The 23,940-nt window shown below is 41.3% G+C and overlaps 1 protein-coding gene across 1 annotated transcript in view; it reads left to right on the top strand.

Annotated features, from left to right (window-relative positions):
• Positions 1-2: 2 nt before the first annotated feature.
• The window catches only part of LAMC1 (laminin subunit gamma 1), a gene marked incomplete at its 5' end in the record, with an annotated part of 64,148 nt that continues 40,210 nt past the window's right edge, over positions 3-23,940 (top strand). Inside the window, one exon of the mRNA XM_026044251.1 lies at positions 3-393. Within this exon, the coding sequence (XP_025900036.1) occupies positions 3-393 (391 nt within the window). The remainder of the gene's footprint in view (positions 394-23,940) is intronic.

Genomic DNA, 23,940 nt, shown 5'->3' with positions numbered 1-23,940 from the left:
TGGGCGGCGGGGATCGCGCGCTGCGGAGCTGGCTGCTGCCGCTGGCGCTCGCGGCGCTGGCCGCGCGCTGCGGCGCCGCCATGGACGAGTGCGTCGAGGAGCGGAGCGGGCGACCGCAGCGCTGCATGCCCGAGTTCGTGAACGCCGCCTTCAACGTGACTGTGGTGGCCACCAACACGTGCGGCTCGCCCGCTGAGGAGTACTGCGTGCAGACCGGCGTTACGGGCGTCACCAAGTCGTGCCACCTGTGCGACGCGGCGCAGCCGCACCTGCAGCACGGCGCCGCCTTCCTCACCGACTACAACAACCAGGCCGACACCACCTGGTGGCAGAGCCAGACCATGCTGGCTGGCGTGCAGCACCCCAACACCGTCAACCTCACACTGCACCTGGGTAAGCGCCGCCCTTGCCCTGCCGGCCAGCGGCTGGATGCAGCGACTACTGTGTGTGTTAGGGCTGGAGGGTGCCCGCTCACCACAGCTGCTATGCTGTCCTGCAGGGCATCGCTGTGGGTGAGCGGCCTTGGGTCCCGAGCGCCGCGGCCAGRGACCTCAAGTGAGGAGTAGCGTGGGTGCCGATGGGGTGGGAGAGGGCATGAGTCTCTGCTGTGCTGGGCTAAGAGCAGCACAAAGCTCTCTATGAGGTTTTTCACCATGACTTTGATATTGTGAATAGCCATAGTGCTTGGTTTGTGTGGATTGTGTTGCTTGTGGAACACAAATTTCTCTTCTTGTCTCGTTCTTAGTGCTCTGGTGTAATGCTAAACACTTAATGTCTAGTGACTCACACCATTTACCGTTAGTTGTTTCATATGTGCTCTTCATAGCTAACCATAAATTGAAAGACGCGGCTTTCTTTTCTTCTTTTCTCTCTTAGATGAGGCTTTGTTGCTCCAGTGTCSCACACTGCTGGGCCTTCTCCTAAATGCCCTGTCCAAACTCTGTGCCTGATCTCTAAAATGAGATCTGGGTGTCTTGTCATTAATGGATGCTTGCCTGGAGGGAACAGGAGCTCCTCCCACTCAATTTGAAGTTGCAGGAATGCTCCTTTTCCCAAACAAGGGCTTGGTTTCCTGCCTCTTTGCCCCCTCCTTCCAAGCTCATAGTTTCATTCCTGCCTGTGAAAAACTTGGCTCCATTCTGTTCTTTCTTGCCTTCTAATAAGGATAGGAGAAGAATCTGTGGTGAGGGAGTAACATGTAAAGGCCAGCCGTTTTCTTAGTACAGAAGTAAGGATTATGGGTATCATTTGTCATACAGGTCTTCCTTATGCTCCACCATACAGAAAAATAGCAAAAATAAAACAGAATAAATGGTAAATGAAAGCAAAACCATCCTAAAAAACTGAGAAAGAGGAAACAAAGACCAAGGATCATTGTCTGTGGAAATGCTGAGCTGTATTTTGAACTCCTTCTTGTTCAAGGGTTAAATTGCTGCTTTGTTGTGTTGAAATTTAAAGGCCACAAAGCTCTGCTTTGGCTGATCCCATTGCACACAACACAAGAGGAAATGTGTCGGCTCCAAGTGGTAATAAATTGCTGAAGCAGATTTTTTGCTGTATGTAAACAACCCAACCTCACTAGATTGCCACTTTTTTTGCTATGCTTCAAGATTTCAAGCAAATGTTTAGTGCAGAGTTTCTTAATATGAATGAGATACTTTCACTGAAGTGCTTGCTCCACTTTTGGATGTAATCTTTTCACTCCTAAGCTACAGTTTTTTATTATTTGTTTTAAAGAATAATTATACATATGAAAGAGTAGTCCATGGAGCAAAAGTGACAATGAAAGCCACAAGAAGTTGCTTAATTAAAGCCTGCAAGTTATACTGTCCATTTGTGAAACACAAGCTGTGCATAGTGTCTTTGTCCTCGTGTTCTGCAGACTGCCTTATCTGACACAAGGAAGTTGAGACTTTTCTGAACTTTTCTGTAGACTTTTCTGAAAAGACTCTGAGTCTTTTCTGTAGACTTTTCTGAACAACAGAATTGTAATTCATGGGGGATAAGGCTGATTTGAAAAAGCGGAGAAGTAATAAACAGCATAGGGCAATAGTGTGAGTAGATAGATGCAAGAGCACATGTGCTCAGTATTTTGTTCTGAGATTGTGTGGTCCTTACAGCATTATGGTTGGGATGAGTACTGAGGTGCGCTGTCAGTATGTGAAATAGTAACTCTACAGAAGCCATGGAATTTAACCATATAAAAGGAGAATATGAGATTTCTAACTGGCTTTCTCAGAATTTTCTGAGAATCAAGTACAGGAATCAAGTACTCAAGTCTTTACTCTGCTTTGCGAACAGGGCAAACTGTTTGTTTTGTTTTTTTCTCTGCTCCACTCGGTTACTTAAGCTATCTCAGTGTGGCAGAAAGGTAATTGTTTAGAACAGGGAAACCAACTAGTCAGTAGAAAAATAGAAACCGGAGTTTAGATGCTCATTGCTGTTTATGAAACTAAATAAAGATGAAGAAAAAAAACAAAAGATATAAGTGAAAAAAAAAGAGTCTTTGATCAGGTTTCAGGGTGTTTATAGTACATTGTAATAATTATCAATACAAAGTTTATTTTGTTGGCACTTAGTATCACACCTTACTACTTCTGTGCTACTGTTATGTTTGAATCTGTACATCTCTATWTAATGTTCTTTCAGTAGCATTATCTTCGTAATCCTGGACTCTTGGAAAAAAAAGTGTGCATTTTGTTAAGGCAATTAAATCTGCAAAACACATTACTCAAGAATAACTTTAGATTAGATCACTGTTGTTATGAAAGATCCATCTGGCTAACTTTGAGATATTGGAGTATGCTTTTGTTTATTTTTTTTCCCAATTAGGTTTTCAGATGGTATATTTGTAATGTAAAACCCTCTAGGAGTAGGATGTGAGAGTGAAATTGGTGGAATCCATTTGTGAGAGTGAAATTTGGTTTAAAAATGGTAATAGTAAAGCTCCAGGCACCCAAAATGCCATTTCAGTCTTGAAAGCTCAAAGCTTATCTGCAGCATTGTTCTGTTCCAGTCCTTGTGGATGTTGAAACCATTTTGTTGGAATGAGCTATTGCTGCGGTTGGATTTGTTGCACCCGCGGGTGGGTTTTCCCCAGGGCACCACAGTCTGCAAGATGCTTAATTACTGAAACTGATAACTGAGAGGAAGCAAAGGGCTCTGCAAGTATCTGTGAGCTCTGTAGGACAGAAATGCCTTTTAGGGTACAAAGCTCCCTTATGTAGTTAGTTATGCTTGATCCTTAAGGGCTAGACTGCGTGTTCAAACCTTGTTTGATAATGTGTTTGCCTTGAGTCTTAAAAGCACTGTCGGCCAGTATATTTAACACAACTCTGAACTCACTTGGGAGTGGTAATGTCCCCTTCCAGCATGCAAATACTGATCTGTTTTGAGGGATCCAGAGTTACTGACAGTGGGAGATGTCTGGGTGAAAGTGCATTGATGTTCAGTCTTTTGTTCAGTCCATTACAATTGGGCTCCATGATCTTGAAGGTATTTTCCAAGCGTAATCATTCTACGATTCTGGCTCAATGTTGCATTTCAGAGGAGTTTGCAAAAGGCAAATCAGAAAAACAGGTCAGGTCTCAGCATGTGAGCACTGGCCATAGAGGTTTGTAGACTCTTTAAAACTTGTTAGAACTCACAGTTCAAAGCAAGTTCGAAAAACTTCACGTTGGGGTCTAGATGCTGGCAAGCAGCTTGTTGCTGGAAAGTGCAGATCATTGTTACTAAGTACAGCTGAAGACTTGGATCCCAGGAGCCTCCCTGTCTGGTGGTTAGGATGTCACTGAGGGGATGGAAATTGGGAAATTCCCAGTATCTTTGAGTATCCCAGTATCCAGAATTATAAAAACTGCTATTCTTTGCATGAGGAGGTATTAAGACCTTTTAAGTAGAATTCTTTCCCTAGGAAGTACAGAGACCTGGGTTTTGTTCTGCGGACAAAGCGGCCACATCCTCAGCAYGCTGGCTGCTGGTTAATGGCAGCAAGGTGACCTGTCTGCATTAAGTGCAGTCAAATTTTCGTAAGCAGCTTGCAGCCCCAGAACACCCTGCTCTGTGAGTGCGTTTGGGAAGATGGAGGCGSTAGCTCGGAAGGGACAGTGCCCAGGAAAGGTGCTAAAGGAAGGACACCAGTGCTGCAGCCTCTACTCGTAGTTGTCCTGCCAAACTGGGGGATGCAGGGAGAGGCCTGGCCTTGCAGACCAGGTGCTAGAGGAGTCTACCCAGCTCCCATCCTTTTGTCTGGAAAAGGAGCCAGAACCAGGAGCTGGAAAGCAGCCCTGTGTTAGACTATGTTTCAAGGAAAAGTGAAATTGCTGTTGCCACAGTTAGAAATATCAGCTGCTTTCGTACATCTAGATCAGGGTTAGAGCTGAATGTTGCTGCTCACAAATCTTTTGAAATCCAGGCTGTGGACTATAGAGCTCAGCAGAGATGAGCTTGACCAAGGCAGGTGGGATCTTGTACAGGTAAAATAATGAAAAACTTGTAAAGGCTTCTGCTTGTTTGGAGAAATGTATTGTGCATCTCCCTTGCCTGCCTCCTTCCAAACTACTCAGACCTTTATTTGGCTTTGAGGAGAGTAATGGTGCTTGGTTATGCATATACTGTGCCCACAAAATTCAGTTTGGGGCAATTGCCATTTGAAGGCGTTTACAAGGACGCAGGCAAGATGCCAGTTTTCATGCTCAGCCTCAGTTTGATTTGCCAGTTTGCAGCGGAGAAGGCTTTTATTTTTGTACAAAAAAGCAGTGATTTTAAGGAAGGGCTATATAATATGCATTAACTCAAATATTTAATTTATGCAACTATGAGGTAATTGGTTTTCTTTTAGCACAGCTAAGGATAACACAGAATGAAATGTAGTTTGGCTACACCATGGAAACCACTAGGCTGTTGATAATCATCTTTGTATGAAATAATCATGGAAGCCTACCTAGCTCTTGCCTTGGTGTTATAAGGATGGGGAGTTTCTGGGGTGTGTGTGTGTAGTTGCAGTCTGTCCTCAGTTTATACTCTTTCTCCATTTAATAAGTTTAATTTTCAGTCAGTGCTTTTAAGGGAATTTCTTGCTGTCCTGGTGAGAAAACTTAATTCATTCTTTTTCCATCATCGTATTGTTCCTGTGAACATTATGTTGATCTCAAATAGTTGAGTACAGAGGGGGCAGCCTGAATAACTTTAGCTTCTTAATGTGAGTTTCCTTCTTTAGCAGGCTTATGTTGGAGCTGTAATCTTTCTTTAATAAAGTCTTTTTATTGTCCAAGAAATACAGATTATCTAATCTGGAAGAATTCTCTCAGCTGAGAGCTGACTCTGACTGTGCAATTTGTCAGGAAATCCTTTGGAGACTTTGTTAAATCGAGGTCTGGGAATGGCTTGTGGAGTGCTTCAGTGACTTCACTGTGGTATCTGTGGAGCCCTGAGGGGACTCTATTTTAGTTAGCCTCACAATGGCTTGATTTACATTTTGCAGGTTTCAACATGAGTAGTTAAGAGATCAGTTTTTTAATGGCCAGCAGTTGTTCAGTGTGGTTATATAAAGTAGCTTTAAAGCTCTCTATTGCTTTCCACATACTCTTTAAATTCTCAAGTTTTCTCTCATTCCTTAGTCGTGCATCTTTCTTGGGATACTGATGCCACTACATGAGGCATTTGGCAATGCTATATGTGGCAGAGCATTTATTTTAGGGGATAGAGAGTTGGGATTATATGATATTTTACTGCAGAAGTAGCTATGTGTGGTGCTTGCTGTGAATTAGTAAAAGGATTAATCGCCAGTTTTGACACATTCAAGTAGTTGCTTTTGTAGATTTTCATATTTGAAAACTACTGTTTGCTTGCTGCTTGTATTACTAACTTGCTGAAAAGTTACTGATTTAATAGTGACAAGTACCTGTATGTATTTTTAATAGCCCTGAACTTTTGAATTCTTGCTCAGACTCTGATAGTATGCAAGTAAAAATCTCAGGCCACTTCTAAGACTTACTGCTGTGTTTGGGGTTCTTTCACTTTTTTGGAAATGTAAAAATGCTGTTGATTTGAAAATACTTAAAGATGATAACTTTGACAGATGTATGAGAACTTGCATCCCTAGCTCATTGTAATTCTTAGTTTGCTACATAAGATCTTAAGTGCTGAACTGTGAATATTGTCTTAACCATATAGCACTTGTCTGATTAKTATCTGTGCTGTTGTTATTGCTTGTGTCCTTGGGGTCTAAATTCTTCAGTTGTCACAGATAACTCTCTGTTGACTAAGTTTGTATAGGCATGGGGTCCAGTTCCATTATGTACTTGGGACTTTGCTGGAATCAGTGTGGCATGTTGAACTGAGCTAGTTATGTCTGATATTACCATCTTCAAGTTGCAACAGCTTTTAAAAGCTTCACCTAGGACTGTGGTTTATTATGCCTGTGCCAGGCCTTCTTGTTGTACAGTTCTGTGGGAATAGAGTCATTTCATATTGTTTTTAYAAAGTTCTTTTATTAGTGGCTTTCCACTTTCTTGCTAGTGGCTACCATAATACATGTTCGTTTATACTCTCAAAATGAGCTTCAATAACTTGCTGGCAAATTGTCTGTCAATTTAAGGTTTACACTTTGAAGTTAAGCATAAATACATGCTTGAATTGAGGACCTGTGAAGTTACAAGCTCATAATAATGTTAGGACAACTTTTCAATGTGAAACCATCATCAAAGGATTTGCCCTGGATTGTTATGAAGGTCTCCAGCATCTTTTTGAGTAAGGTGGTAGTTCTTATGAGGTGGGGACATTCGGTGTGGCATCAGGCATGGTGTCTTGCACATTGCAGACRCAGGACAACTGCAAAACTAAACAATTGTGTGTGAGATTAGAGAGCTGCGCAGCAGGAATGGTCAGTTGTCAAAGGAAAAGAGCAGCAGGGATATGGAGATGAGAAGCTGTTCTTCATGGTCTGCCATATTGCAGGTGCAAGCTAATATGACACTCTTAAGGCGCATATGGTGTTCAGATATTTCTGAGATGCTTCGTAATGGGTTTCTCAGAATGCTTCTGTAGAAAACTGGAAAATGGTGAAAACCTCATGAACTGTAAGAAGGAGTTGAAATGACAAGGTCATTTTCTATAAATAAACCTCTATCTTTAATCTTTTTTTCTACTGGTCCAGCCTACCTGAGAAATCATTAATTAAAAAATAGTTGGGAGAGAGGGGGAAACCTGACCTCCCTTTGTATTATGCAGGGGTTTTCACCATTTTGTTTTGAAACTGGGTGGTAAAGCATTTTTTTTCCCATGCTACTACTTGTTTTAGATATTACAATATGATAGTCATCAAAGAGATGTTTCTAGTGGTAATCATGCCTGCAGTTCTCACACAACACAGCTGTGTTCGGTACCAGGCAATTTAAAAATTTTCCTTTTAGAAATGGTATCCAAAAATATTATTGGAGATGTGTGTGTGTGTATATATATATATATGTAGGTAGGTAAGCTAGTACTAAGAGATAGAATTATATGTACCTTTAGGTTTTATTTGTGCATTGTTTTGAAAATTGATATKTTTGGTGGTGGGAAATATAGTGATCTTTAGGGTTTTTGTGGAGGTGGTATATACAAGTCTTGCAAAGACACAGTGATGGAATTTGATTTTTCCACCTTTGCTTTGTTACTTGTTCCTGTGTTTTAAGTGAGGGCAGTAGCTGTGCAGCAGTGAGCTAATGATCTCATTGATCTTCCTTGAGAGTTTGAGATCATCTAGCAAGAAGTTCCTGGTGCAGAATTGTGAGGAACTTTAGGGTGGCTGCTGACTGCAATGAGTGAAGGTGAAGACTAGGACCTTTCCTTGCCCTTGGAACTCATCGTAATCTTAAGGTCAGGCTACATCTGAGAAAACTCTTAACAGAGTGGGGGAGGGAGAGAATCACAGAAAACAGGCTGCTTGGTAACTGCTGTGGCATGAAGCTTGTTAAGCTGCTGAGGGGAAGGCTCTGATGGCAGCACTACCCAGGAACCTCTTCAGAGAGGGGTGGTTCTTCTGTGGAACGTTTGTCCTTAAGGGGACAATGAGCGTCTGTGCACGCTCGTCTCAGGCTTGCGTGCGAATTGTGTGAAATGCTCCTTTCTTTGTGTGCTCCAGGACCGAGGGAACTCTGTGAAGTTTTGAGTTGGCGCCGGTCCAGTTCTAAGCAAATGGCTTTCATGTTGTGATTTATTTTTTAAGATCTGCTTTATAGCTCAACCTAGTCAGCATGAGAACAAGGTTTAATCCCTACTTTGGTGAGCTTCCATTGTGCAGTGCATGGAGCATATGTTAGTTTATTTTATTATAGTTTATGGGGTGGGTGGAAATCAGGGTTTCAAAAACCCTTTGTGAAAGTGAAAATATATTTTACCCCATGGTCTGCATTTTTGGAAGTGAATCTTTCTAAACTCGTTTCAGTTAAAAAAGAAAAAAAAAGTCTGTCTTGGAGCCTTTAAGCAAATAGCTTCATTGAACTTCTTCAGGAAGGATAAGCCTCTCTTTTAGATCTCCCGGGATAAGCTATTTCCCTGATGCTTTCTAATGTTGTACCTAAATGGGGTAGAGATTGTGAAGTGCCTATGAAATACTCTGAAAAACGAGATTTTGTGTATTTGGGTCCATATCTTGTTATCTTGTTGAGATGGATGAAAGGAAAAACGGTTATTTGGATAGCTCTTGTCATCTCAGTGTTAAGTAGGATTTCTTGACTAAATAAAAAGCAAATGCTTCCCTTTCCTCCTAGGAATTATGTGGTCCACTTTTGATTAAGTTGGTTATTTATAGTCCTTTCATCTGTAATCTATTAAATGCCCACATCCTGTGGGATTCTGCTGTGGGATATTCTTCCGGGCAATTCCCAAGAGGTGGGTTTTGCTGTGGAGACAGTCTATGGAGATAACTATAGCATCTGTATAGAGAAGCTCCGCGTTGTTCCTTGCCTTGAAGTATTTGAATGCATTTTATACGTGGGAATTCTGTCCATCTACTTCATGCAGTGCTGCCTCCTGGCTGGGAATGCCTGTGTTAGCTTATTTTATCCTGGAGTCCAGTTCCTTCATTTTGTTGAGTTACAGCAGGTAATGCCTCTGGCTGCTGCTTCTGTACCTGTAAATTTTCACAGTGTTCCTTTATGGATTTCCTGGGTACTGTTATCCTAGCTTGAGCAGTCTAACTTAGTTTCTCAACACTGAATCATCTGTGTGATAAAAATTGTTGGGAATCTAATGCTTAAGCCAAATGTGACTGCTCTAATCTACTTACTGTCCTTCCATTCACTTAACTGTCATGTTTTCTGGCCTATTTCCTGTACCTGCTCTTGACTTTCTATTATTTCCTCAGCCTCTTGCAAGCTGTTCAGGTTTTSTCTCTGCTCTGCGCACTCCCCTGGTAGTGGTTTTGATGCCAGTGGAATTTGTGGTGCTTTCCAGCCACATCTTCGGATGTGCTGGTTCTGCGGGAACTTGTCAGCACTTTGAAGTAACCTCTGAGCCTGCACGGGTAGCATCACCTCTGCTCTCCTACTGTGTTTGCTTTGCTGTTTTTTAGATCTGTCCACAGTCAAGAGTCTGTAAAAAATTATTGAGAATCCAGAGGAGGAGGCATAGTTCCTGCTATGCTGTTTGCCAGCATGGGCTGCAGATATTCAGAAAGTACTTGGCTGTTTTGTGGGTGGGAGGAAAAACAAAGGAAAAACAAATTTCTGGTAGTGGTTTTCAGGTTTTCATTTTGATCAGACTTCTCAAATTCCCACATGAAAGGTGCACTGTAAGTCCAGAATTATTAAATGCTGTAATATTATTCTGTAGTTTCCTTTCTTGTACGTGTTGGAATATGGATGTGTAGGAAAGTTACTCGTCAAAGAGGAATTAGAAGTTTTGTCAAGTTTAAGCCAGTTCTTGTTATAGAATATTTCTCTTCCACCCCACTTATTCCCAGCATGCATGTCAGATTTTGAAGAAAATAACAAGAATATGGAGTAAGCAGACTTGATGCTTTCAGATTCTTGGGGATTTTTCCAAAACAGCAAGAAGGGTAAGAGTTTTGTCTGCTTAATTACTGCTGTTCTGGTGGATGTTCGAGGCACTCAGTCGCTTGGGCGTCCTTGCAAGGCACTGGAGCAGTGCTAGCGCTTCCAGTGTGAGGTTGCACCACACGTGGGCCGGCTCCATGTGGCAGGGAGCAGAGGGGAGCAAGCGGCAGGAAGCCAAAGGCTGAAGCTGCTGCTGTGGAGATGGGCTTGGCAGAACTGCAGAAGGCCAGAGCAGGGATGGGGCAGCCCTTGCCAAGGTCTGTGCTGCTGCCAAAGCACTCATTGCACTGCACCCAAAAAGGCTTTTACAATCTGTGTTTGATATTTTTTTTTTTTTTTTTTGAGCTTACAGGTTAGAAGTTAGTTCAACTTCACTGAAGTATTTACTCATAGGATATAAAGAATTCTGCCTTGTAGCTGGTCGATCGGGACCAAGATGGAAAAGAAACAAGCATTCATGTGAGCTTTTTTCCTCATTACACTGCTATATGCACCATATCGCCTGGTCTTCACTTCCAGATTTTAAATACTTGCAACCTGTTGGGTTAGTAAGAGCTATGAGTCTAAAAGTGCTGTCTAGTCTCTCTCAGGGGCTCTCTTCTAAGGAGAAAATTTGGAAATGTTCCACCTGTTGCTGTCTTCCATGTATTCTGCTTCCTCTTCTCCCTGATAAATAACTGGTGTGATAGCGAAGAAAACCTGAGTCACTCCTTAGCTGGAGGGCTAAGAAGCTGCCCAAAGCTATGGTGGGTTGGAGACAGGCGGTGTTTGAGTTTTTATTCATTGTACATTTATTCATTGTACAGTTCAAATACTTTCATTGAAGAAGTGTGAATTCCAAAGCAATGCAAGCCACAGGGTTTTGTAATCATCTCGGGGTATCTATTTAATCTATTTTTCTTCCTGCTTTACCTCCCACCCAGCTCCTCTTCTCTTAGGAGCTCTGGCTGATCTGGGAAGAGCAGCTGAGGGCTGTGGTATTGTGCTGTTCACTCCCTCTCTCTTCCCCCTCCATCAGTGCTCTGCAGGCATGAGTTAACTGATTAAATTACTGGCATTACACGAGTCACTGCTCTTGTGCTTTCTAAGCAGAGTGATTATACATACATTTGTACGTACACACTGCCACTTTCTCACACCTAATGGCTTTTCCCCCTCTCCTGCTCTGCTTCCTTTTGCAGGAGAAGACGGGTGGTGAGCCACCATAGGAGAAGTTAAACCACAGTTGCTTAGGGAATGAAGTACAGATTGTTTTCTAACTAGTAGTCCAGAGGTGAGCTCTTTCTAGAGCTCCAGAGCCCCTTCAGGAAATAGGACACAGTTAGTTTTGGATATAACTGTTACCAGAAATCCTTCATGTTTGGTACTGTTCCTTTGTTTTTGATAATTCATCTGAAAACACTGGAAATGGGTTATTGCAGAGCCTGCATCCCTGGCTCCTGCTTAGGATTGGAAGTTTACTTTTTTTTTTTAAAGGATTAATGTTTCAAATGTGAATGCCTTTAGGAAACAATTAAATGATTTGTAGAGATCTGAAACTGCAGTTTTGCTGCAAGTGACTTAAAAATTCTTGTCTCTGATGGATTAGAATGTGGGAAGGACCTTTTCTACTCCCCACATGTAAGGGTGTGCTTGTGTATTTAAGTATAAAATGGACATTTGAGGGTACTGGATGAACAAACTGCTGCTAGACATGGCATAATTATATGATGGGTTTTAGAGAAACACTTGCTGGCCTTGCATTTCACTTTATTTGCACCTCCCATGTGGATGGTTTGATGGACAAGGACCTGTCACTGTAAGTCACACAAAATCACAGAATGTTCAAGGTTGGAAGGGACCTCTAGAGATCATCTAGTCCAACTCCCTGCTCCAGCAGGGACACCCAGAGCATGTGGCACAGGGTGGCATCCTGGTGGATTTTGAAGACCTCCAGAGCAGGAGACTCCACAGCCTCCCTGGGCAGCCTGTTCCACTGCTCTGTCACCCTCACAGTCAAGAAGTTCCTCAATTCTTTCAAAAAGTAAGGTCAACTCAACCATGGAATGCAAGGAGATGTTAGCTGTTTATACTGCTCTGAGCTCTGTATGAACTGTGAACACCTAGCTGAAACCCTGCTGAATGGAGTTGCTTGTTCATCTATCAATATCAGCAAAAGGCCTGCTGCAATAAATAGTGGTTAAGGCTCAAGTGGATTTTATAGACTGTTGGTTTCTCTGCCACAGGTCTCATGGTTGCCTTTTCCTGCATCCTGCAAGATGTTTTCAAAGCAGTTTGGAAGGTGCTGAAAATGCTGGTGCAGGCATAAAAACATACATTTGGGATAACCTGCCTATAAATGCAAGTTAGTTCCCTTCTTTGGTAGACTGCCTCTATGGTTTGTTTTTTGGGCATAGAGCACAACTTTTATGAAACACTATGCAAGCACTGTTAAATTACCTTCTATTTGCTGTCCTCCATATTTAGAAACCTCTACAAACTATATTTGCGACTCTAAGTGTCATGCTGGGAAGGAATATCGTAAGAATCTGAAAAATGAAATTTGATTTTCTGTCCTGTGATTCTCTGCCAATTTGAACAAAAAYGTGGCGTGGGGGGGAATATCGTGTTTTAAAGTTGAGACTCTGGGACTTTTTTAAAAACCAGGCTGCAGTATTTCAAACTGTTGCCTTTTGATGACAAATCATATAATGCTACCAATTCACAGCAAGTAACAAGGGTGTGTGGCAGTGTTTGGAACAGCTGTGATGCAGCTGCAGCACCAGCTGTTAGTTGGTACTGCAGTGGTTAGGAGAGCCTCGTTTACAGCCCTTTTAAAGCCCTTGGGCAATGCAAAGGAGGAATTGGTGCTACCTTTTTGGTGCACTTGAAGTCCTTAGCTTGGATGTCTTTGTACTTCCCATTAAACCGAAGTAATGCTTAGAGGTGGAAAGGATCCTGATGCTCAGTCTTCTGGGCTGCTGATACAGATCTCTATCTCCAGTGTCACTAGCTATCAGATAGGAGAGCTAAAAATGTTTATAGGAGGTTAATTCCTCCTGTTGCAAAACCTCATATCAAATATGTCACCTCATTAATTTGTCTGCAAATTAATCATTGCTTTCATGTCATCCAAAATGATTGTTTTGCAACTGCAGGGCCTTTGGTATGTTCTTTTGTGAAATGTGTGGTAGGAAATTAACATGCTGCTCTGGCAAATGGGAGGGACCATGTCTTCCAGTTTTTCTGTCACACAAATCCAGCTTTTTCTATCCCCTCCCTTCTCTCCCCCCACGCCCCCCCAAAGTCTACATTAACTTGAAAACAGTGGGAGGGAATTAAATGTGTTTTGAAAGGGTTATCCCATGGGTGGGAGTGGTATTGAGTGCTTATACAGGGTATAGAAAGGGTTTGTGGGAAGAGAGGTTATTCAGCAAAATGAATAGAGTTTTGAGTTGTTAATCTGTGTCATTAGCACTGTGTACCAGAAAGTTTAAACTGTGCCTGACTAAATAGCATGAGTCTTTGAAATTCACAGCAGTGCTGGCAGCCCCACTGGCTTTTGTCCTTCTTGCAAACACACAGCTGTTCTATGCAGGCATCCTTGTGTGTTCAACAGGCAGATTGCTTCCTCGTTCCCACCACAGAAAGCCATTCATGGTTTTGGGGAAACCACAAGAAGACTGGCTTGAAGAAACCTCGAGAGAATGAGTGCATGTTGCCATTGGAGCRGGAAAGGACGTGGATGTGAAAGTGAGCATGGGAGGAAGTTGACTGTTCGTTTCACATCCCCCTTCTCTGTGCACAGTTAGTGTAACACTAAAGAAAACTATCTTTTCCCTCCCCCCAGTGCTGCATGTCCAGACTTGCTTATAAAGTTTGTGAGTAGTAGTCCAAAAAATGTAAGCTAAGTCTGTAGTTGTATAGCAGGATGCAGTCTGCAGAACAGTCATTTCTTTAGATAGCTCTGATAGCTGTTCAAAGATTTACAAGGTGAGCTTAACTTAACTTATCAGTTTTTGCTTTTCTCTTCCTGAGGTTTTAAAGCCAGTTTTCAGCATAGGGAACTCAGCAGAGAAGATAAGATGGGTGAAAGATTTTGTTTAGAAAGTAGATGTGACATTTTTGAAAGGTATTAAAAATGTAGCAGTCACAAAGGGACGGAATGTTTGGCTACCCATAAGGAAGTAATGGCAGTTGCTTTAAATGTTGATGCAAGGTGTCTTGGGACTGAAAGAATGACATCCTCACTGTGTTCTTAATAATAGAAAAGCAACCTCCCCTATGGTAGCTTTTCTTACTAATCTCCTATTTGATGTAGACACCAAAATCACTTCTTTAGCCTCTCAGGACATAAAACAAGAGATGGGAAAGAGCCTCCAGGATGAGTAATCCTGTATTGTAGATATTGTAGAGTAGGACACTGTGCTCTTCTGTCCTAGAGTTAATGATCAGTTAAGCTCTAGTAGCGGAGATGATTGCTCCAAAATATAAAACAAGCATTTGTAGTTGAAAGAACATGCAACTCCTAGTTCAGTATGATTTTCTGAAGGTATATTATTATTATTAATAATAATAAAACAGCTTTTAGAGGAAAACAATGAGCAGTTTTATGAAAAGATTTTTCCCCTGCAGATCAATTCACTGTAACCTGAGAAGGACACATTTTAAATTTTTAAAGAGTAGGGTTCTTAAGCAGCTGGGAAAAGGTGATGCTGAGGATGNTTTTTTTTTTTTTTTTTTTTTTTTTTTTTGTAACCAGCAATCTGGAAAAGCGAAGAAGGAGTTCTAGGAGGTATCTCTCTCCTGCTTTATTCCTACACATGTAGTTCCCTTTCTTCTTTTCTTCTTCAACCAACCCCAAGAGTATTGTATTGACTCTTGCTTTAAATGTTTTGTGTTCAGTTACTATGATTGTAAAGTAGCAATATTTTGTGGTTCTGGGTCATATACATTCTTGTAGAATAGCTAAACTGTAAGCTTCATATTTTGGAGGGGTGGAAAAAGTGTAATTTCAAAGTCTCCTTAGGTCAGTCTAGCTGCCATCAGTCCTGCTAGGTTCATTGGAGCTGATATGTGAGAAGTTGTGCCATGTGCTGGCCATGTCGGATGATGCCTGTGGGCTTGGGTGCAGTTGGAGGGGCGGGCTGGTTGGGCTCAGGTGGCTGCAGTTGGAGGGGTGGGCTGGTTGGGCTCACTGGAGGCATTTGAGTGCTGCTTGCTAAGAAGGACATAGGGAGGCTGCAGAGCTGGTTTCAGGGAAGGCTGGGTGCTTCCTTGCTGCAGCCTCACTGTCTTGCCTCCATTTCAGCCAAAGCTAAAATCAAGCTCAGGCTGGCAGTAAGAGTAATCAGAAAGGAGCGCTTGGGGTTATGTGAAGCTATGCTGAGCTTTTCAAGTCTATAGAAAGGACATAAGTGGAAGGTCCATTTTTGTGCCTTGCACATGTATATGTAGCTCTTCTAATTGGAGTAACATCTGAGATAAAGGTTAAGGGAAATACAAGAGACCATTTCTGGGGGAGGGATTTTTTAAGATGAACTGTATTCATTTGCTTTAACTTAAGCACAGAATTATTGTATAGTTTTTCTTTATACAAAACATTTTTGTTTGTATCAAGATGCAGCTGTCTGAGCTTGTTTTAGCTAACTGCACCACCAGTAGGAATGATACTTTAAGAACTAGTAATCCATTAAAATGAGGGAGCAAATTGTGATATTTATGCAGCTGTTTGACTTAGCCTGGAAGATGCAAAGACAGTGAGTTAATCTTGAGTGAAAGAATTTCATGGTAAAACAACTTCCTCATTTGCCTGTACAAATTGTTCATGGTAAAAAACAATAAAAAAGTCAATATGAGAATTAAACCTCACTCATAAATGATACTGGAGTGTCAGACTGCATCACAGTACAATTAAGTATTAGTAATAATTTTAGTGTTAATAGCACCATAATGATGATAACTTTTCTACAAGCACAGAATTCCCATASTGATGGGTGCACTAGAGCTCACAGGAGAAACCTGTAGTTTTGGCAGACATTTGATGCCTACCTGCAAGCGTTAAATGTACGGACAGAAAAAAGGGAGATAGAGGCTGAAGATACTGGAGTCTCTGAGCTTTCCATTAATTGCCAGAACAGCTCCTGCAGGATTACTGTTTTTAACATGTCAGGTTGGCCATGCTAATGATGTGTCAGCATTTCTTGTATCAAAAGCCTCCCAGCAGATGAAAAGCTGACATATTAGGAAGAAATCTTCCTGCTAGTCATCTGTCACCTTTTCAAAGCGGTAGWGCTGCTCTTCCAATGAACACAGGCGAGTAGAAGTTTATGTTTGTAGAATTATAAAGAGGAGATAGGAAAAAATACCTTGCTGCTCTTCAGTACAGCAGAGACATGTTCTTTCTTAGTCCTAAGGAGAACTTTTTTATGACGCTTTCACCTACTTGCTTAGTCCATGACTGCCTGGAGGAATGGAAAATGAGTTTAGCATACCTGAGGGCTTTTCTTTCAGAGTTCTCCCTTTAATATGTGTCCTAACCACGTTGAGATCAAGAGGAACGGGAAAGCCCCCAGAGCTATGCATTTTTGTGCGAGTATGCAGCATGGTAGGAATTCCTGCCCCGGTGACTGTTTGCAAAAGAATCCAGTGCTTCAGCAAGCGTTTCTGGGCCGTCGGGATGGGTTGCGTGACTGCCGCTGCCTTGGATGTGCAAGGAGCAGGTACAGCCTGTACCTCAGGTAGGGTTTCCAGCTTTGAGAGGGGAAGGGCTGTGGGAGTGGCTGGGCAGACTGTGMCCAGCTGCTTTTGTTTTTCACCTTTTGAGAGATGCATAATGATACCTGAAAGGAGCAGGAACAGATGCTTTTTCTTAAAATCTTTGAAAGCAAATTTGCAACTTCTCCAGATTTTGTAGTGCTTTTGTAATGATTTTTTTTAAACATCTTTTTGTMGAAGAAGTGGTGAATGGGCAGCTGCCTCCTCCCTCAACCCCCAAATGAAGCTTGAAAGCTGTCCAAAAAAGGCTTGATTTCAAATGGAGCTTTAAGTCACTGGGGTATTTAAGCCATACAGTCAATGCTGTGTTCCTGCTGGGAGTTTTGAAGTGCTCTCAACACTTCCTTCCTGCTGGGGGAAGGGAGAGATCAAAATCTCTGTATAATTTTATTTTTTGATGTCAAATCAGGGGTTTCCTTCCAATGCAGCAAGTTTGTGACTGCTTGAGCAGAGTGTCTTAAGTCTGAGCAGGAGCAGAATTCTACCCGTAAGACAAGCAGTGGCTTGTTAGCTAAAGATAGTGTGTGCATGTGTAAATATCCCACRGGGGCTTGTGGTGCCCTTTGAGCCTCCAGATTTACAATGGGATCCTGGGCATCTCCCTTCTCCCTTAATCCTCCAAATCCAGGGGATGCATCTAATGAACAASAAACTTTACCTTTCTGCTTTATAACAGCACTTCTCTACAGCATCCAGAACAGGTAACACACCTTCATGCAAACGTGTTGTGCAGTGACCTTTGCATTAGTTACAGCTCTGTCATGTGCTGTTGCGTGGCCGGGTGATTAGACGTTAGTTTCTGACATCTTTCATRTGTCTGAGTCTGGTTACGTTGTTAACTTTGTAATAACTGAAGAACATTTGTACTGCTTAAGGTTATGGCTGGTCTKCATTTTAATTGGCTGGCTGTAAGTTTCATTCAGCTCTCTCTTTAGTTAAAGTTCCTTTAGGTTTACCTAATAGTTGTCCTTTGTACAGAGGGAACATCCAAAAATAGAAGTATTAAAGGCAGTGCTATTGTTTTGGTGTTGACAGGTTCTCTGAAAACTGAAGCACTTATATTTTAAGTGCCAGGTTTTGGAAGAGGTTGTTCTCTGGCTTCCTCCTGAACTGATGCTAGAGTATGGTAGGAATTTCTGCGCCCTAGCTTAACAAGGGGCATAGCTGGTATGTATTTGGAGTTGCTTATTTTGGACCACTGAGCACAGAAGATCTTCAATAATAGCTATAAATGTTGGTAGATTATTTTCATCTTTCCAGAGGTTTCAAATTCTTTCTTGAATAATAGTTTTGGTTTTAAACTTAGTTAAAAAAAAAAAAAAAAGTCTATTGATTTCTCTTGGGGGGAAGTAACTTATATTTCCCTTCCCTCCCCCTTTTTTGGAGGGATGAGTTCAAATGAATAGCATGTTTCTATATATTTTTTAAGCATTTATATTTGTCTGTGACTAACTCATGAAATGTTCGCTGTCATAGGTCACAGTATTTCTGTGCTAAATTTGGGAATGTAGTTGGCAGCTTGATTTTTTTCAGTTGTGTTATATTCTGCATGGACTGTAATGGAAGAAGTTGAGCCTGGACATGGTCAAGCTGTGGCTGTGACTCGATTTTCACTTTTGTGGTGGTGTTGCTTCTAGTGTGTGACTTTCCTCTTTGGGGGAATTTTGTTGTTTTTTTCTATTTCAACGTTGCTTCCAGCATGCAGCATTGTAACAGTTCCTTATTGGTTTTTGATGATCAATGATGACAAAATCTGTCAATTATTCCAAGTTTTTTTTCAGTGTTTTTCGTATTTTTTTCTCATTCCCTGCTAAATAATACAAAAGTTTGAATCCAAGACATTTGCCAGGTGCAACTTACAACTGGAAAAATAACTTGCTTTTTTAGCTATTGTATCTCTCAGGATAACATAGATTGCCAAAGCCCTTCTTCAGATTGGAAGTGAGCAGAGACTAGGGGTTTTGGTGGAGACGGAGGCAGACTGGAGTGCTTGAGCACAACATCTTTTTAAGAATTGCCACAGATTCATGAAAAAGACAGAARTGGTACATGAATAGTCAAATCTCGGAGCAGGCCCATGTGGAAGCGGTAATGCTGTTGAGCTGATAACTAGCAGCTCTGACTCTGAAACTTGAGTTAAATCTTGTTGGCAGTTAGAGCACACTGCAACAATTTCATTGAATCTTTTGTCTCTTTTTGGGCTTTCCCACTATGTTGGGTTTTGGTTACTTCCAGTGCCATGATGTACAGTGGAGCAGATGTTCTGTTTTCACCTCCTGCAGCTGTTTGCTCCTCTGTGGTGCAGCTGCATCAGTGCCYGTAACAGAAGCACTCAGACCCCTGTGCTTGCCGTGACCTGTGTCTGGTCTGCTCTTTGCTCCCTGTTTGTCTTGCTCAYGTTTTGTCTTGCTTCTGCTAGACAGCGGATTATGGCATGGAAAAGCCAGCTTGGCTTGTTGGGTGGATAGTTCAAGGGTCAGCTTTTGAACCTAGCTGATCCGGGGTACTTTATGGTACTGTTTTGAGGCAAATGTGCTTCCAGAAGCTGTCTTGAAAAGAATATATGCATTCAATTTCTCCAACTTTTCCAATAATACAGGGAACAATTGGTGGTAAAAAGCAGAAATGTATTCTGGTTGCCCTATTGTCTGTTGAGACTGCAGCTTTCCTGTTGACTCAGCGTGGCCTTCATGTATTTGTCCCTTTGTCCCTCTCCTTATGAATTTACTCCTTATGAGTTATTTTGCACTGATTTCTAGAATTCTTACATGAATATCTCCATGCAGTTCAACTTATCTTCTTACATATATATATATGTGTGTGTGTGTGTGTGTGTGTGTTTTTTTTAATACTCACATTGAGTTGTAGGTATCAAGGGAAGGAAACCTCCCCTTATCTTTGAGCATGTGAAAATAAAACACTAGAAAATATCTTTCCTTTTATTTATTTCCGTTCTTTTATTTTTCCTCTTTCCTGGTCCACCAGCTCATAAAAGCAAAAAGCAATTTTTTTCCTTTTTTTCCAATTTTTTTTCCAAGAGTTTATATCCAAAGAGCTGTGCAGCCTCTCAAAATGAAGGCTTTCAGAAAAAGAAATTGCCAAAAGCCAATTAATTCCTTTCCCCTCCAGACTGGTAATTGCTGCCTTCCAGATGAATGAAAAAATTTAGCACAAAGTTTTGAACCGTAAAAATTATGATATTAATAAGCAGTAGTCAGTAGTCTTGGACAGTCTTGCCTGCTGTTTTAATGTAACGCAAGTGAAGGGTACATGAGAGTGAACAGAGTATCAGCAGTGGCCTAAAAGCACTTTGTAAAAGCTAACTTGAAAACTTAACTGAATCCGATCTTAACTAAATCTGCATTTATATCTATAATATAGACAAATATAGCCAGTGCCTCRTATGAAGCTTCTTCCATTTGCAGAACTGTTTGCTCTGAAGGTGCATTTTTTGACTTTTTTATGATTTTCCACCTGTGTTTTTGTTTTCTCTCTTGTGAGCGGAGTAGTAGTTGGCTMGCAGCTAGATGCTTCCTTTCTAACTTAGCAAGAGCAGCAGCCCAGAGTACATTAAGCTAAAAGTGATGTTTTGCGAAAGTACACTTTCTTGCTGAAAACAATGTCATCAGAATCATTTCTGTCCTTAAAGCTTTGGGAAGAGAAATTGGCTCAGACTCTGTAGCTTGATTTCTAAAGCATAGACCTTTCCTGGTTCTAGAGACAGGAGTTTCAAAACCTTGATCCAAAGAAAATGACTTTGTAGGGAAGATGCCAGATTATTTTTGAACGTGAAATCTTTTGTATCCCTGCCCTGGTCACCGGGTTTTACCAGTGGTGGCCCACTACTGGTCAGCTAGGCAAGATGGTGATCTCCAAGTCTGATAACACGTTAACAGTTTTGCCCTGAAAAATRTCAGGGACATTTTGTTTCTCCCGAAAAAGAACAGAAACAAACTTCAAAACCTTGGAGGTTGCTATGAAACAGAACTGTCTTCCCGTTAGCTCTATTAATAAGTATTTAAATACAGCACTTACTGAGTTCCCTTACTACTGCTCTTCGGCATACAAAGATATRTATGTTTGATAGGTATGTCTTTTCTGTTTTGATACAACTTTCCTTTGCCTGTAGATTCATTTGTGTATCTTATTTTTTTGAACAGATGCTATTTCAAACAGAGCTCAAGAATATGCTTGAGCTTGGCCTTCAGGGAATAGCTTACTATTGTGTTAGTAGCTCAAAGGAAGTATTACTAGTAYGCATGTACGCTGTTTGCCTGCTCTGTCCTCTTTGTATAAAATGGCTTGTTTAATGCTCCTGTCTTGTGCAGGCAGAGGAAAAGGTTTTTAATTTTAGTCCATCACAGCTTTTAGAAAATGTGTTATAACTTCCATATATTACTCTTCTGTGGCTTTCAGTATGGCTTTTCTCAGGATTTTACTTTCTAATTTCTTGRTAACTTTTCCAAAGAGAGCCTGTTGCTCTTTTCAGGCATAAACATGTGAGAGAGATTCTCATGCCAATTCCCTGAAAGACCTGAGTTTAGTTCCTGCTGCTTTTGCCTGTTCTGCAGGTGCATTTTTGTATGGAAGGATTTAACTGAGAAACTTGAGGCCAACACAAAAAATTACAACGTCTGTTTCCATCTGTACTGTCCAGGCAGTAGTCTTACCCATTTTGGATAATTTGTGTAAAAGCAGACTTCGGGGGGGGGGGAGATAAGATCTGTGCTACAAAGGAAAATAGAAGTGCACAAAGAGGTTTTCTCAATTTCACTGAGAAGCTTAAGGTCTCTGTATGTTCTGATAACGGTCCCAGTTTGTGCATTTTAAATACTTTACAGAAGCAAAAATAGTAGTGCACAGTTTGGACAAAGCATTCCCAATGCTGATGTAGTTACCCAAGTGAAGATGTCATTTTATTGCTATAATTAAGTTTTTGTTAAGGGCTTCTCCCTGTGCAGTTATGCCTGTTAGGATTTGCATGCTTTCTGGCTCATGGCCATCCTAATTTTTCTGATAAGAATCTGGGCATAGGCACGGTAGAAGTGTTGCAATGTGAGATCTGGTGGATGCAAAAACTGAATTGTGAAGTGCAAATAGTCTTGATAATTCTCTTGTCTGTATATGTAAGTTGTCCTTCATAATTTCCTGTGCTGGGTGCCTGTCAGTGTGTAAGTGAGGATGGCTTTGCTGGTTTTTCGTTTAGCCAGGTATCCTCCAGTAATGGCCAGCCACAGATGTCTAGGGAAGAATATGAAGACGTTGGTGGTCTGATGATAATGCTTCCTTTTGGAAGGAGACACCCATCCAATACACTTCCCTTCTCTTTTAAGCATCTACCAGTATGTGGGTTGGGGCTTGTAGTGCTGAAGATTGTATCTTCGTGTTTAACAGCCTTTCTGGTAGTTTCTCCTCCCACAGAAACGTGCTATCATGCAGCTTAACATGTCATGCGGCAGATGATACTTTGGAGCTGAGTGTACCTGCCATGTACTGTTCATTGTCCCAATTATAAAAGTTGTACCTTTAAAGGGAGAAGGAGGAACATGCAGGTAAGCTTTTTGGTTTTGATAATTGGCAAATTAAACTAGGAACCTCTGAGGAAGAGATCCAATGGAATTTCCTCCTAGACAATTGTGAAGTGCTTTTTCCCTCCATTTCTTATTCAGATTTAATTTTATACTATTATGAGTTGCAAGCTTATGATCTGAGCTGGGATTTTCTCCTGTTTTGTAAAGCAAAACTTGTTCTGTAAATACATCTAAAGAGGAGGTCTGTTTCAGTTGTATAAGGTCTTTATATAAAGTGACATAGATGTGTCTGTTCTCTTTCCCTCTTGACGTAGATCTTGATTATGTTCAAACTCTGAAAATGGCTGGATTTGTTTTACTCTTTCATAGTTGAGAAATTCAGCATATTGCAAACGTCAGAATATGTTATAACATGCAACTGAAGCTTTTTTTGCAGCTGAAGCCATATAGCTTTTGGGGGCCACGGAGTGGGAGGGAAGAACACATACTACAGGAATACTTGGACATAGTTCAGTTTTTTTCAGTATTTAGTGGAAGTCCATCTTGAATGCTGTAATTCCAAAGTATTTCTGTATTTATTTTGGCAGAGTTGCTTTAGTTCTGTATTGCTGTATCACAACTAACACAACTTTTGAAAGAGGGGACTGAGACCGTGTATCCATTCACATCTAGTGACTAGGAGGTTAGTGTTGATGTGATGGGAATGTTGCYGTGTGGACAGGCGTCATGCACTCCGATATATGAGTGTAGGAACAATCATTTTCCATTCAGTGCACCTAGTTCTGAATCAGTTTAAGCAATATAGAACACTGAGCCAAGGGGCTTTGTTCCAAGGAATGATAATTAAGAACCATTGCCCAGGTGATTTGCGGAAGAGCTGTACAAAGATTGCAGCATCTTTGACTTCCTGAATGAGATACATCTATGATTGGAACTACGACAACTGAGTACATCTGTCAGATTTTTCCATTTACATTTGGAGACTGGATTTGAATGGTGCTTTAATTCGCATACGTTGTGCATCATGCATGGGTTACTGGCTGAACCATTATTTTCTGTAAATGTGTGAAGATTGGGGTGATTCCAGAAGGCAGCTCTGCACTTCTGCAGCCTAGTTCAAAGAACTCATCCAAGCTGAAGGGGTGGTAAGAGCCGACAGGAGGAACAGATGGTTCTTATTTTAAAATTTACAATGTTCTTCTATCCCCCATCCTCTGGTGAGATTAAGTCATTTCTCTTATTAATTCCAGAGACTTCTGTAAACACAATGTGTAAAAATATATAAACATACATTTGATCTCTTCTATTTTGCATATTTGAGAGAAGTGATTTGCAAAACTTGGTTTCTGCCCCTGGGTAGAGGAGTGGGAGAAAGAGCTCAAGTGAGGATTGCTCTTTTATCTTTAACGATGATTAAGTAAACATCTTTCAGAGCAGGGAAAGTAGGAGCACAGCTTGGAGCTGTTGTGACATTCTTCATTCCAGAGTGCAGGATCACTCTAACATTTGAAAGAGTTTCTGGAAGGCTGCAAGTTTGAAAGTGTCTCTGCCTTTTTTTGGACAGAGCTTGGATCTACATTGACTGCTGCTGTTTCTATGGTGTGTGGTGTGGT

Source organism: Nothoprocta perdicaria, unplaced genomic scaffold, assembly GCF_003342845.1.
Source record: "Nothoprocta perdicaria isolate Ctin4 unplaced genomic scaffold, notPer1 scaffold_355, whole genome shotgun sequence".
Lineage (NCBI taxonomy): Eukaryota > Metazoa > Chordata > Aves > Tinamiformes > Tinamidae > Nothoprocta > Nothoprocta perdicaria.
Note: the sequence above shows the minus strand (reverse complement) of the source record. Positions and strands in the feature narration are given on the sequence as shown.